Source organism: Chelonia mydas, chromosome 6 (genome assembly GCF_015237465.2).
Source record: "Chelonia mydas isolate rCheMyd1 chromosome 6, rCheMyd1.pri.v2, whole genome shotgun sequence".
Lineage (NCBI taxonomy): Eukaryota > Metazoa > Chordata > Testudines > Cheloniidae > Chelonia > Chelonia mydas.
Window position 1 is genome coordinate 2,000,510 of NC_051246.2, and position 15,263 is coordinate 2,015,772.

The 15,263-nt window shown below is 52.0% G+C and overlaps 1 protein-coding gene across 1 annotated transcript in view; it reads left to right on the forward strand.

The window, feature by feature from the left end:
- LOC114018310 overlaps window positions 1-4,035 on the forward strand; it is a 71,511-nt gene extending 67,476 nt beyond the window's left edge. Inside the window, exons 30-32 of the mRNA XM_043548298.1 lie at window positions 38-91; window positions 826-900; window positions 1,521-4,035. Coding sequence (XP_043404233.1) covers window positions 38-91; window positions 826-900; window positions 1,521-2,018 — 627 coding nt within the window. The 3' untranslated portion in view covers window positions 2,019-4,035. The remainder of the gene's footprint in view (window positions 1-37; window positions 92-825; window positions 901-1,520) is intronic.
- The last annotated feature ends 11,228 nt before the right edge of the window (window positions 4,036-15,263 follow it).

Here is a 15,263-nt window from a genome sequence, read left to right on the forward strand (position 1 = left end):
AGTCTGTATTGTGATTTTTTGTATGGTTTCTTTGCAGACATTCTCTGATCTGATGAAGAAACATTGCTTCGGCTTCTCCTCTCCCACTCAGGTACCTTCTCTGCCCGTCTCTGCCTCTGGCCTGGTCAAGGCGTGTGTCCCTCCTCCTGAATTCACTTCCGATGTAAAACTGTAGCCTACTTTTGTCTTATTACTGCTGCCTCGCCCAAAAGGTGGCTGCATCTCATGTCGGGGAAGCCATCCCCGTGTCGTGTTGCTGTGAGGCTATTCCCCAGCTGCTCCCCCCACCCCCACCCCCAGAAGTGGCTGCATCTCAGCACTGGATAAGCCCCTCTCTATGCAGTGTTGTGTGTGGCTGTTCCTATATGCTCTGCCCCAGAGGTGGCTTTATCTCAGGAGTGTGTTGACACTTGTTGGAAAATGTTTGGTTTTTTTCCCCACACAGAGAAATTTGAGTTTCCGGCGAAGTATAAAAAGCTGAAATACTTTGATTTGGTGTCTCATGGGAATTATAGTTTGGCTCTGCACGCTCCCTTTTCTCTCCATAAATCAGCTCTCTGGTCGGACTTCAGCTCCCATGATGCACCATAGAGGAGGGAGATGGTGCATCATGGGAGTCCCTGGCTGTGGAGCATCATGGGGTCTTGTAGTTTGGGTGCCTGGCTTCAGGCTGAGCTGTCGTGGTGGCTCATGGGAGTTGTAGTTTCACACTGGCTAATGGCATCGCTCTGTTACATGAGGTTGCTGCGGTGGAAGCTGCAGTTGCTGGGTGGAGACAGGGCCCCATACACTGCGGCTCACCCCGGCCTTGTCCTCCCTGTGCAGATGGCCATTACCTTCCACAACAAGAGAGTCCTGGACAGGGCCAGTGCAGACCATGCTGTTTTTCTGAAGGAGAAGGTGAGTCTGTGCGGCGGGGGCCCCTGTGCCCCAGCCAGGGGAACCCAGGGAACCATCCTGGCCAACCCCACTGGCTGTGGGCTTTGGGGTAGGAGACGGGACCTTGTATCTGCAGCTCCCAGGATGACTATAGAGATGGCAGGTTCAAACTCCTGCACAGGGGTTGGGAGTTGGGGGCGGGGAATAAGTTTGCCCTGTGGCCAGCTGCAGTAGTGGAGGCGTCATGGCCCAGGCGGCTCATGGGCTGGACCAGGAGTCAGAACTCCTGGCTTTTGTTTATGGTGCTGTCGCAGACTCCCCTGGGCTCATCACTGAGACTCTCTGGGCCTCGTTTTCCCCATCTATCAAAGTGGGAGAATGATCTTTCATTTGTGTGTTTTAGCCTGTGAGCTTTTTGGGGCAGGGATGGTCTCTCACTGAGTTTATGTGCAGCGTGACGGGGGGCCCCCATCTCGGTCCAGGTCTGTGGTGCGCCCAGCACGAGGGGGGCCCCCCATCTCAGTCCTGGTTTGTGCCATACCCGGCGCGAGGGGGGCCCCCATTTTGGTCGGGAGGGTGGGGTCCATGCAGTGCTTGCCCCTTCTAATGCTCTTGGCCGTCTCCTCTCCCTGCGAGAGCAGGACGGTGACTCCCGGAACATGTTCGCCTGCCTGAAGGTGCGGCCGGGCAAGATGGCGGAGCTGTTCACGGAGCTGCGAGGGCAGTTGCTCTGGCGGTGCCGGACGGACATGCGGGAGCCAGCGCCGGAGAAAGAGGCCCAGCTGACAGAGCTGGAGGCGGAGCTGACGAGGGAGGCTGAGACTTTCTTGGAGATCTACGGGAAGCGCTTCATGAAATTTGCCATTTTGGCAGGCGTGAGCATGGGGGCAGTGGTCCTGGCACCGGTCGGCGGCGCTGCCGGTGCTGGGATCGCCGCCGCTGCCATCGCTGCCGAGGCGGCTGTGGCCATTGGGGCTGGGACGGGCGCCGTGGCCGGGATTCTCGTGGGTGGGGGCGTGGGCGGGGGAGTTGGTGGGAACATCGCCCAGAAGGATAGGCAGAGGGCCAAGGCTGCTGTCGGCCAAAGGGAGGAGGAGGACGGCACTGAGGATCTGTCTGAGGACACACCCCTGATCTGATCAGCGCCCTCCACCCCAATCTAGGGCTGACGAATGGGGTGACGGGTCTGCCACGTTGCACAGACATGTTCCCCATGAGCCACCCCAGAGCGGGGAGCCTTCGCCCCCAGATTCTAAGAAGGGACCTTTAGATCCTTTTGTCTGACCTGCTCTGCCACCCCGCTGGAGAACGCCGCCCACTTTCCCCTGCGTTGGGCCCGATATCTCCCGTTGGACTAAATCATCTCCTGGAAAGGTGGCCAGTCTGGCTCGGAAGCCAGAAGAGATGGAAAAATCACGGGTTTCTCATGGAGCTGGTCCCGCAGGTGAATCATCCGCGCTGTGAGAAATCCGGTGCCTCATTTCCAATGCGAGTTTGTCTGGCTTTAACTTCCAGCCCTCGGTTCTTGCTCTGCCTTCCTTCGATGTTGCAGGGCCACTCCGCTGCAACGCGAAGTGCTTGGAAATGCCCTGCCAACGGTCATGTCTCGAGATCATCCGCTGGGGGTGACCATGGGCGCCTGGCTTAGTTCCTACAGCAGCAGTCCGGTGGTGCCGCCCCTCTAAGCGGGAAGGTGGGTCCAGGGGAGAGGGCACAGGAAGACGTGGGTTTCCTGCTCTACCATGGACTTCCTCTGTGACCTTGGCCAAGTCACTTAGTTACTCTGTGCCTCAGTTTCCCATCTGTATAATAAGGATAATAATGCATTGAAAGATGGTGAGGGGTTTGAGCTCTACTGAGAGAAAGCGTTCTGCAAGAAACAGGCATCATAATTTATTCCAAGGGAGGGCTATAAAACCTTCCAAAGCTAAAGGAAATTGACACCAGTGAGCTTCACCATTATTGTAGAGAACTTCACTGGGCCTGCAAGTCAACCATGGTCTTCCTTCTGGATCTCTCAGCTCTTTTAGACATGGTGGGCCCAGGGCATGAAGTGCCTTGAAGATCAGGCTGAGACCATGAACTTGATTCAATACTGTAGTGCAGACATGGCCAGGTGGGCATATGGCCCCTGTGTCCCACCATCTTCTCAATATTTCACCTAAGGGGGTCGTGTGCGGGTTCTGCCGAATGGTGGGAACCAGCCGCTTGTCATGGCTATTGCCAGATGGTTGTATGAGTAACGGTTTTAGAGCCAGGTCCCAGGTAGCATATTGAGTTCTGAATCTTCTGGGAGTCAAACGTGAGGCTGGGAGCCGACCTGGTCAATGTGAGAACAATGCACATCCCTGGAGGCAGCCTCTTCTTGCTGGCTCGACAAGATGCAGGCTGGCCATCTACAGAGACCAACCAACCCCAAGGGAATGCTCAGGAGAGGGGGGCCCTGGGCTCGGAGACAGGAGCTTGTGACTGGAGAAGAGCAGAAGAAATGGCCCATTACAGAGGAGTGACTTTGCCAGCAGGGGGAACAGGGGATCCCAGCTCTCTGGACTGGACAAGTGCTGTGAGAACCAACCAGCTGGAGAGAAACACCTCAGCAACCAGGAAAGGAACCTGTTAGCAAGGACGGGCTCTAGATGGTGTCTGATGTTTTCCTTTTACCTGTAACCTTGTTTCCAAAGCCTTTTACTTGCTTTTTATTTGAATCTCTATCTGAGGCTCTGTTAAATGAACTTCAATTTGGTTTGACTGTAAACCTGTGAGGGATGGGGGGGCTGTCATGAATAGGGGGAAGGGTAGCAAACTTTATGTATCCTTGGCAATTGTACTGGATTGCCTTACCCGTAAGGGGTTAAGTAGTTTAAATAACCTAGTTGGCACCTGACCAGAAGGACCAATAAGAAAAGAAAATACTGGGGGAGGATTTGTTTGTTGTTGTTATTCCCTCTCTGGATGGAGGGAGAAGCCAAGCAGGTACAACATCTCCTGAAAATATACCTGGAATAATCCATCTAAATCCACAGAAATTGTAAGTAGGGCAAGGAAATGCATTAGGTTATCGTTTGTTTTAGCTTGTGAATTTTCCTATGCTACAGAGCTACTTTTATTCCTGGTTTTTTTGTAACTGTGAAGCTGAGCCCAGAGGGGAGTCCTCTGTCTTCTAAATCTTTTTATTACCCTGTAAAGTTACCTTTCATCCTGATTTTGCAGGTGTGATTCCTTTATATTTTTTCTTTATAAATAAAGTTCTTCTTTTAAGAATCTGATTGATTTCAGTGTCCTGAAGACAAAGGGTCTGGTCTGTGCTCACATTGCTAAAGCAATTGTTTGGTATAGTATTCTCAAGTCTCCCCAGGAAAGGGGGGCGTATTTTGGGGGGATAGGGATTCCAAGTGACCCTTCCCTGAATTTTTGTGTAAATCACGTGGTGGTGGCAGCAATACTGTCCAAGGACAAGGAAAGGAATTTGTGCCTTGGGGAAGTTTTAACCTAAGATCGTAGAAATAAGCTTAGGGGGTCTTTCATGCAGGTCCCCACATCTGTACCCCAGAGTTCAGAGCGTGGGGGGGAACCCTGACGGTTCGTAGGTGGTCCGGCCTAGCTGTCATAACAGGGCCGAGGCCTGCGCACGAGGGACGGGCGTCTCCAGGCAGGAGTTGGAGGAATCTCAAGGCCAGGTCCCATAGACAAGAGTCCAGGTCACAGTCAGGCTGGAGTCAAAGACCAGAGATCGGGAGACAAAGCAGAGTCTGGCGCTGCAGCAGGCCAAGGTCTGGGGTTGCCCGGCCCATTTCCTGGGGCAACCCCTGGAGGTTAAGTAGGGGCAGCTGACCAATCAGAGAGCCGCAGGGTACTGTCACGCTGGATCTTGTGGGCGGTACTTCCTGTGGCGCCTACCCCCCACAGTGCTCCCTGGCTGTGCCTCAGCCTGGCCCCCGGTGGCACTGTGGGAATATCAGCTGCCCTGGACTCTGCAGACCTGGGTTCTAGTCCCCAGCTCCTCACAAAACCCGCCTGAGGGCGAGGTGTGCAGGCGAGCATGGAACTGAAGTGGAGCAGGGGAGCTCTGTTTCCATGGAGGCAGCAGATCGGCGTGCATTGTGGGTGTGCCGAAGGCAGGTGACTGGGCCCTGGACTGTAATGGGATCAGGCGTGTAAATTGCCAGCCTGCAGTGGGATACAGAGGGGTTTGCAGAGCACCTGGTGTGATAGGGTCCCTTGAATGTAACCTGGAAGTGGGGTATTGCTGAGTCCCTCGAACCAGGGCTTTCTCTCACCCTGAGATGCTGTTGCTAAGCCACAAACCTCTGCCACAAACCGCACTCACACAAACGTCCACAGGCAAGGACCCACCCTGCTGAGTTACATGAATACTTCTCCCAGTTCACTCATGAACTAACAGTAAAGAGGCTCCAGCCAATTCCCCCCCAGCCTACAATCCCAGGGCTGTACCATCTTGCCCTGCTCAGAAGCCTGACCAGTGTAAGTTGATAACCCAGTCCACCCCTCCCTCAGTGCGGAGAGGGCATGCACCAGCTCTTGTTCCTGAGCAGATTCCCAGGCACTTCAAGCAAATCCCACTGGTTTAGGTAAAATATAAAACCTGTTTATTAACTACAGAAAGACAGGTTTGAAGTGATTATAAGTAATAAGTGTCAAAATTGATCAAAGTAATAATAAATAAAAATAATAAAATTGATTATAAGTAATAAGATCAAAATTGGTTTCCTAAGAAATGAAAGTAAAATCCCGATCTGAGTTCTATAAACTAGACAGGATTTGAATCAAGCCGTGTCTCACCCTGATGGTCTAGTTCCTTACTACACAGGCTGGGATTCTCCTGTCCAGCCTGGGCCCACCTCCCCAGTTCAGTCTTTGTTCTCCAAGCGTGTTTCCAGGTGTTCAGTTGGGGGTGGGGGCGGGGGGGAGAGTGAGGCCAAGTGATGATGTCACTTCCCCTCTTTTATAGCTTCTTCCAGCCTGCTGGAAAGAGCCTTTGCTATGACATGAGTCAAGCAGCCTCCATTGTCTGCGTGCTCTCTCTGAGAAGTCTCCATTGTTTACAGATCCTGGGATAATCCTTGGGAGTGTGGATTCCTTTAATGGGCCAATAGGATGTCTAGCTGCTCCGCTGTTGCACCTGAAAGGCTGGTTGTGGGTGTTCCCAACCTCTCAACATATTTCAGTCACGCACACAGAGCAAAACTTCATAACTTCCCATCCAGAGACAGCACACACAGTCCAACCGGGTATTAATGTTCAACAGACCAAGACTTTTAAAGTGATACCTCACAAGGCAGACTTTGTACAAAACATCATAATTATCTGACCATGGTGATTATGGGGGTGCCAGGTTGTTGCTTTGAGGCCCAGCGTGCCACACTGGGTCTGCGAGTTGCCAGTGGAAAGCGAGAGTATCCCCTGGTGGACACAGACAGGGCTCCGTCCTGCTGGCAGCAGAGGGCGGTGATTACCCGTGGACACACCGGGAAACCCCAAACCAGCATTGCAGTTATTCCATGGGAAGTTGGTGTGGGCAGTGCAGGGCTGGGTGATACGCTCAGGGAGATGCCCTGCTGCATTATGGAACAGCTGAAGTTTTCTGAGTGGCGGAGCTTTGGGGTGACACATTGCTGCAGCCCAGGGGAGAGGCGATGGCATAAATAACCAAAGCTAAGTCATCATTGGCCAGGATGGGTGACGGCTCGTAGGCAGCCGGAGATGATTGACAGCGCAAGTCGCAGGTGCTGCTATGCAAGTGCTCAGCATCAGGGAGGAATCCAGGAACGGTCCTAGATGACGGAGTCTGCAGCGGGGCTGAGGGGTCAGCTTCGGCCAGTTTTTCAGAAGGGTAAGTTTGCTTTGCCGTAAGGCCTTAATTCCTGGAGTTTAGAAGATTAGTTTTGCTTTGCCTCAACTCTGGAGTTCCTGGAGTTCAGAGATTTAAATCCAGGGGCATCCAGTGTTCAGGAATGGTCTGAAACAGCCTGAGGCAACCTTAACGCTGGTAGTGATGTATTGGGGGAAGAAGCGTGCGGCTTTGCTCTGTTCCTCACTCCTGCATAGAGCGGGATATTTGCTTTGGCGCGAGGAAAGGGTGGATTATGGGTTATATCAGAAGGAATTCTGGACCTTTGACCCCAAGTGCCAACAATTCTCTGTCAGCAGAGAGTACCTCACAGTACTAATTTAGGAAACGAACTTGATATCTTTTTGAGATGAGATGACAAGGTGGGGTGATAAAGGTCATTGTGTTGACAGAATAAACGCATGCTTCTGTAAGGCATTTGACTTGCACCAAACGCCATTTGGATTAAAAAGCTAGAATGATGCAACATGAACTTGGCCCACAGTAAATGGATTAAAAACTGGCTAACTGATAGGTCTCGGAATGTAATTGTAAACAGGAAACCCGCTGAGCGGGTGTGTTCCTAGTGGGGTACTGCAGGGAGCAGTTCAGATTGTACCCTGGGTATGTCTCATATACATCTCGGACCAAAGAATGCAGGCCCTACTTACAGGCTGGGGGACTCAATCCAGCAGGGCAGTGACTCGGAAAAACCTTTGTGGGGTTGTGGTGAATAATCAGCTGAACGTGAGCTCCCAGTGTGACGCCGTAGCCAAAAAGGCTAATGTGATCCTGGGAATGCATAAACAGGGGACTATCAAGCAGGAGGAGAGAGGTGATTTTCTCTCTGTATTTGGCTCTGGTGTAACCTCTGCGGGAATCCTGTGTCCAGTTCTGGTGCCCACAATTCAAGAAGGATGTTGATAAATTGGAGAGGGGTCAGAGAAATGCCACAAGAATGATTGAAGGATTAGAAAAGCTGCCTTAGAGTGATAGACTCAAAGAGATCAGTCTACCCATCTTAACAAAGAGACGGTTAAGGGGTGACTTGATCCCAGTCTGTAAGTATCTCTGTTTAATAACAGGCTCTTCAGACTAGCAGAGGAAAGGTCTAACACGATCCAATGGCTGGAAGTTGAAACCAGACAAATTCAGACTGGAAATAAGGTGTAAATTTTTAACAGCAAATTAACCACTAGAACAATTTACCAAGAGTCGTGGTGGGTTCTGCGTCACTGGCATTTTTAAAAACCAAGATGACATGTTTTTCTGAAAGCTCCGCTCTCGGAATGATTTTGGGGAAGTTCTCTGACCTGACTAGACCATCACAAGGTTCCTTCTGTCCTTGGAATCTAGGAATCTATGAGTTCACTGTGAAAATTTCCCACAAGGCTGTGATACCAGGCTATCTACCCACAATGCAGGACCCTTCCCACAGACCCACAGACCCAAGTGATATTAACAGCATGGCTGAAAGGTAAAGTCAGCCAAGATGCCAGTAGTGGAGATGCATCCAGGGACTGCATCCCCTGTTCTGGGGCGGATCCATCGGCCAATAGCTCGGCAAAGGATCCTGTGACACTTCACCCCATATTCTTCCCAGTGATATTATATGATTATGACATAATCATAATGTATTTTATGCAAGATAAGACATGTGAGGTGTCATTGGAAAGGTTATGGTTTGCTGAATATGATTATCCTACTTGAATGCATGTATCATGTCTGTATCTGAAGTTAGAAATATTTCTATATATCTGTATTTGAAATGTGTTTTCACCTGGGGAATGCCCACTAGACAAGCTGTTTTCACTCTTGATATTCGGTGGGGAAGGGCCTATTCAGTGCAATGGCACATTAGGAGAACAATAGGTCTTAGGAGAAGCTTATCTCCCACCTGGGGAGCCTTCCTGAGGACGCTACAGACAGCCTCCAAGTAATGGCTGCTGTGACCCTACAGGGACATGTGACCAGGTCACCTGGTGCTGGAGTCCATCTTGGGATGTCAGTCTTTTTCCACTGACTGACGTGGGAAGCAAGCTTTGAAAGGAAAGATTCCCACCATATGCAAAAGCGATATAAGGCAGGGGAGTGACATCATCAAGGTTCTTCACTGACTCCCCCACCCATGGAGACTCCTGGAAACACCTGAGGAACAAAGACTGAACTGGGGGAAGTGCTGGACCCAGGCCAAAGGGATTTTTAGCCTGTGAATGGAACACCTGGGAATTCCATACTGCAAGCAAGTGCAGCTGGCCCCTTAAGAATCTGCAGCCTGTTTGTATCATCTCTTAGGGTGAGAATTTGCAATTCATCTCCAAACTATGTAGTGTATTAAGCTTAGTTTGTATTTTTTGTTTATTTGCTGGGAAATCTGCTTCGATCTCTTTGCCATCCCCTATAATCACTTAAAATCTTTTGCAGTTGTTAAACTTGCTTTTGCTTTATCTAAAACCTGTGTGTGAGAGTCATAACTTGGGGCAGAAAGCGGTTGTATATTCCTCTCCACATTGAGGGAGGGGGTGAATTTCATGAGCTTATGCTGTACATTTCCTTGTACAGTGCAAGACAGGATAATTTTTGCATTTATACTCCAAAGGGAGTGTGTGCCTTAGGAACTGGGAGATGCCCTAGCTGTAGCCTTCCCATGCAGGGGCTGGTCAGAGCATCTGCATGTAATTGCAGCTGCATGTGTCCCTACCTGCATTTGTGCTGGTGAAAGTGCAGGCTGGAGACTGGAGAGGGCTTGTCAGGTTGTCCCAGCAATACGGTGTAGAAGGGAGCCCAGGCAGGTGGGTCAGGGAGGCTCAGTGGTACCCCAGTTCCAGGTGGCACCCTGAGGGGAGGAACCCGTCACAGATCCTACATGATTGATATGCACTGAGTTTAAAAGCCTGAAAGGTCAGAAAGCTCCAAAATGGACACCTGTGTAAAGAGGGAAAATAGGAACTAGAAATGTCAGTCTGGTGTTTCTTGGGTGATGGACACGACCCCCAAGAGAAAGCCTCAGGAAGTTTGTGTGGAGAACCCTAGCTGACAAATCATGGCAGTTAGCCAACCTTCTCCCAGCTGCAAAGTTCTGAAAGGAAGAATCTAGGAACGTCCGTAACCCATGATTGATCCTGAAGTTAAAATCCCACAAGAATAGATATACGGTGTATTCCTGTTTCTCTGAAACCCTGTTATCCAAACCTCTGCATTATCTGAGTCCCTTCCTTGTCCCCCAGCATGAAACACCTGTCCTCTGCAACAGAATCTCATGTATCTGATGCTCGGGGACCAGGAAGGGATTTGGACAATGTGGAGGTCCAGATACTAGAGCAGAGACCCCCCAGCCAGGAATAGGAGGAGGACGATGACCCGCTCCAGACATGTGGGAGGCCACCCTCTTACTGAATGGCTCCTGCCCTCTGGATTATCCAAACTCCCAATAAACTGAATAAAATCCATGTCCTTCCCAGGCTATTCAGATAATCGGGAGTTGACTGTATCCTGTTGCAAAGAATGAAACTACATGAGTCAGCCTGTATTTCTCTCTCACTGTAAAAAGGATGAGAGCTAAAGAGAGAAGTGGTTCAACTTGATTGGTCACCTGTTACTAAATATGAAAATTTGTCGCCTGACTTGCCCTCAAAGACGCATCCAGAGACCCTTGAAGGAAACTTGTGCCGAAATCTAGTAAGAACCGTACAGCGGCTGCCAGCACCAGCTCGAGTGTAGACGAACCCAGCGGAACTAAAGCTCCATCTAGGTGTAGAGGCTGAGTTGGAAAATCCACATCTAGGTCACAGACAGGTACCAATGGCTTGTTTTCTGCATGTAATTCCCTTCTACTCCAACACTGTATGGGCTATACTCTGTTTAACTACTTACATGTTTAGGCTGTGAAGTCTGAGGATGACTTAAGGGCATAATGGGTTTGTACTTTGCCAGCCAAATGCTGTCCTAAATGTCAAGAAATAATTTAAGGAGAGCGGGTTGAGAACTTTTTGTCAAACGAATTTTGAACCAAAAAGGGCTTTTGGACCAAAATGAAAATGTTTGTTTTCGTCCAAAAAACTTGTTTTCTTGACAAAAATAAAACCGAATACGAAACAATTCCCATTTTTATAAAAACTATGTTCCTTTTCTCTCATAGTCGAAAAGTGTCTGTCTGTCTGTCAGTCAGAGAGTGAGAGAGGTGGGGGGAGGTTAATTTAAAAAGTGAGGGAACGGAGAGAAACGGAATGATTTTGAAAGGAAATGAAAATGGTCATGTCACCATTTTTGTGCTGACGAGGTGACTGAGCCATTTGCTGAGAGAGGGCAGCACAATATTCTCCTAAGAGGAACACACGGGACACCCAGACGGTTCACAGAGAGTCTGTATCCACTGAAAGCAAAGCTATTTCCTCTAACGTAGCTTCCGTATAAAGAAGTGAAACCTTCTTGCTGGGAATGGGTTGGAAGGGATGTCACAATGCTGTTTGCACAGTGTTCTGTTCTGCGTATCGTGCGACCACTGGGAAGACCTCATCTGTAATCCTGGGTCCAAATCTGTCACCCGTCTATTCAGCTCAACCACGGGGAGGTTCAGGGGAGCCTGAAGCCCATCTGAAAGTACCTACAAGGGGAATAGAAATGAGATCTTAGAGGCCTCATCCATCGCTTTGGTCTGATGCAGCCCATTGGCTGGAAGTTGAAGCTAGACAAATTCAGACTGGAAATAAGGTGTCAGCGTTTACCAGTGAGAGTGACTGCCCGTTGGCATGGCTTACCAAGGGGCGCGGGGGATTCTCCATCACCGACCACGTTTTTTCTACCAGATCTGCTCTGGTTGAACCAGGAATTAGTTCCTGGACATTCTCTGGTCCGGGTTATAAAGGAAGCTCAGGCTAGATGATCACAAGGGTCCCTTCTGGCCCAGGGATCTGTGAGCCTATGTTGCAGCAAGAGGGCTCTGTGCTGGGCCAGGTGCAGAGAGGGGATGCTGGGATGCTCAGGGGGACAGAGAGCCCATCTTGTGGGAGGAGACTCAAAGAGCCTGACTCATTCATCCTAATAGGAGGGTGAGAGGGGCTGTAGGCATGGGGGCAGGGGGACGCCAAGAATGGGGAAGAGCCATGGAAGCAGAAGGACAATGGGGGCTGGCCCAATCGAGGTGGGAAAGGAGAAGGTGGCTCCCAGCCCCCAGAGAAGGCAGGTTCTGGAAAAGCCTCCCTGTGGGGCACGGGGGTGGGGCAAGAAACCCAACTTGTCTGGAGAAGGAGGTTGAGAGGAAGCAGAAGTCACTCAGGACTGGCGTCTGCAGAGAGTTCGGTGCTGTGCTGCTATGGTCCCAGACGTGGAGACGTAGGCTGAGAAACCCCTGTTGGAGCAGTGCAGGGTCAAGCCCTTTCTAGATAAAGGCTCCGATTCTTTCTTCTCCCATGTTCACCGGGAGCCTGCCCAATCGTTGTGCTGTGTTAGAGTGGGAATGGCCCTGCGGCTCTCTGAGTGCCTGCAACAGGCCGCCATGGGGCGGCACTAAGGAGCAATCTCCCAGATTGAAACACCCCTGAATTCTGCCCCCTCAGATCCGGGAATGAGGGGTTCCTAGTTTGTGTCCACAGAGACTGGGAGCTGCAAGTTGTTATCGCCGCAGTGAGAAGTGTTCGTTGTGTGGCTGCCTGGGGAGAATGAAGGGGCACCTGGAGCCCCTGGCATGGGGGGCAGATGGAGCCCCTTGCATAGGGGGAGGGGCAAATGGGGGCACAGGGAGCGCCTGTTGTGGGGAGAAGGGAGCACACAGAGCCCTGGCTGCTCCCTGTAAGTGACTCTCTGTTACCCTGTATTTCCCCCATTATTATTTGTTTCCTTGCTGGCTGGGCACTCACCCCTTCAAGGTGTCAGCGTGTTGCCCCCACCCAGATGCTGGGACCCAGCTGAGACCGAGAGTCTGCAGTGCAGGGACACGTTCATTGCTCCCAGCGACCGGCTGTCTGATCTCCAGCAGCCAGGGGCTCTGTGTGTCCCCCATTCTCCCCATTTCTGGTTTTCTGATTTTCACTGAAACCCGCCGGGCTCTGGCCATTGATGCATAGAACAGCCTCAGAGACTTTGGGCAGGATCAGAGGTGGCGTTGGGAAGGGAGTGTGTTGCAGCTGGCCGGCCAAGTTGTGAAATCCCATCACAGGAAGTGCAGCCCCTCGATTAGTTCGTCTGGTTAATTTTTCAGACGTGTCCCAGGTTTGTAAGTTCCACCTTGCACTTGCTGGGGACCAGACACCTGGTGCTGGATCGCCTGGTGTGGGTGGTGCTGTAAATACACCCCCTCTCCCCAGCATTTGCCCACTCAACCCAATGGCGCTAACCCTGCCGGGCTGTGAACGCCACGAACCCAACGGGGCCTGAGGACGCGTCGGGCAAGATTGAAATTAGTTTAATTTGGGAATCAGATGTGGGAGAACGGAAAAGAGGGAAATGTTTCACAGGTCTAGTAAGAGCCTGAAAATTTCTCTTTCCATTGGAAAACTGCAGGAGGAAGGAGTCCTGGCTGCCATTCCCCTTTAGTCCAACCACTAGACCCCACTCTGCTTCTACAGCCAAGGATAAAACCCAGTAGTCCTTGCTCTCAGCCCTGCCTTGGTCTAACCACTACACCATACTCCCCTCTGTCTGTCCCTTGAAGCCAGCACCAGAGGAGATTATGCAGAGACTCCGGGAGGATGTCCCCTGCTCCATCTGCCTGGACGTCTTGGATGACCCCGTCTCCATCGAGAGCGGCCACAAAGTCTGCCGGGGCTGCCTCATGGCTCATTGGAGCCTGGTGTCGTCCCAGACACACCGGTGCCCCGAGTGCCGCCGCCCCTGCTCCAAGCACAGGATGATCCCAGACACACTCATGAAAAACCTGGTGGAGAAAATCGGAGACACACCACAGGAGGGGATAGAGACAGAGCGGGTGAGAATAGTGGATGCTGGAAACGGGACATGGGGCCTTTCTCTGCTTGGGGGTGCTGGCTCTGATCCAGGAGGCCGGTGACTGGCTGACCCAGGAGGTGGGAATGGGACATCTGGCCTTTCCCCTTCAGGGGGAATCAGCTCTGATCTGACACCAGGGCGGGGGATAGGCTGGCTCAGGGGGATGGGAATGGGGCAGGGGGCTCTGCTCTGGGGAGCTGGGGACTGGCATGCTCAGGGGTGGGGTCCCAGCTCTGACCCTGCTCTCTCCCTGCAGCATTGGCCGGGGGCTCAGCCAGAGCCGGGGCGCCCGGTGCAGCTGGCGCGTCTGGACGAGGAAGGGGACCTGATCCTGGACGAGGAGGCCCTGAGCCACTGCCTGGAGCAGGATGGGGTGGGGGACGCCCCCATCTGCCTGGTGTCCATCATCGGGGAGCAGCGCCGGGGCAAATCCTTCCTGCTGAACTGCCTGCTGCGCCAGCTCCGGAGCCCGGTGAGTGTAAATGGGAACAGGAGTGAGCTGTGGGTGTGAGCGGCCCCATCGTGCCCCCTGCTGGAGGAATCAGAGCTGCACACGTGTCTGTGAGTGCTCCCCTCCACAGGTCCAGGGAGCTGGAGCCATGGCTGGACCCTGGTGTGTCTCTCTGTCTAAAAGTAGTGTGTCTGTCTATCTGTTTGCACCGTAACATGTCCGTCTGTCTATCAGATTCCGAGCACGCCCACCCATCACCAAGTATTCCTCACCACCCCCACCCTGCGCTCGCACAATGAACTCCCTGTGATGGTTTGGGGTTCAAGCCAGACTAGGGAGGGGTGGTGTCACCGCTGGCCTCTGCTTTCAATGCTGCAATGGCGCCCGGACACCAACAGGCAGCCGAGAAGCCTGCAGGCCACACCCAGGCTCCCACTGTCCCGTTGCTTTTTGCAGAGGGACCCCAACACCCTGTCCCGAGTCACCCCGAAACCCCCTGCCAAGGTGAGGAATTGCTGGGTTTCTCAGAACTGTGAGTTTCGGGTCATGGTCTCAGCCTCCCTGTCCACCCTGCCAGCAAACCCTTCAGGACTTGGCAAGTCCTCTCCCCGTCTTGGGGGAAAGAAACACTGAACCCTGACTCCTGGGCTCCCCAGAGACATTTCCCTGCAGTGCCCATCCCACTCCTGCAACGCGCCCAGAAACCATTCAGTGCGTTGCTCCTGTATGGAGACAATGCGCTGCCACTTATCGATTTAACCGAGTCTGGCAAAGACGCTGATCCCAATCCCAGCCCTGGGCTGGTTAATATCCAAAGTCAGACAAGGCTGATTAAAGAAAAGGCCCCAGGGTTAGGTGACACCTCGTGTGAGGAGTAAAGCTGGAAAGGGCGATACGCAAAGAGAAGGGAGAATACGCTTCTCAGTCTAATGCTGAACTTCTGCAAGTCACAGTCTTGGCCGTGGCAGGTTTCTCCCCTCCAGTCATTTCCTGGAGCCTTCAGCCCCCTTGGTCGAAGGACCCACCACTGTGATTTCAGGAGCTCTGTTCTGGTTAGTCCCACCAGTGCAGGATAACACCAATGTCTCCGTCATAAATATAAAGGGAAGGGTAAACCCCTTTAAAATCCCTCCTGGCCAGAGG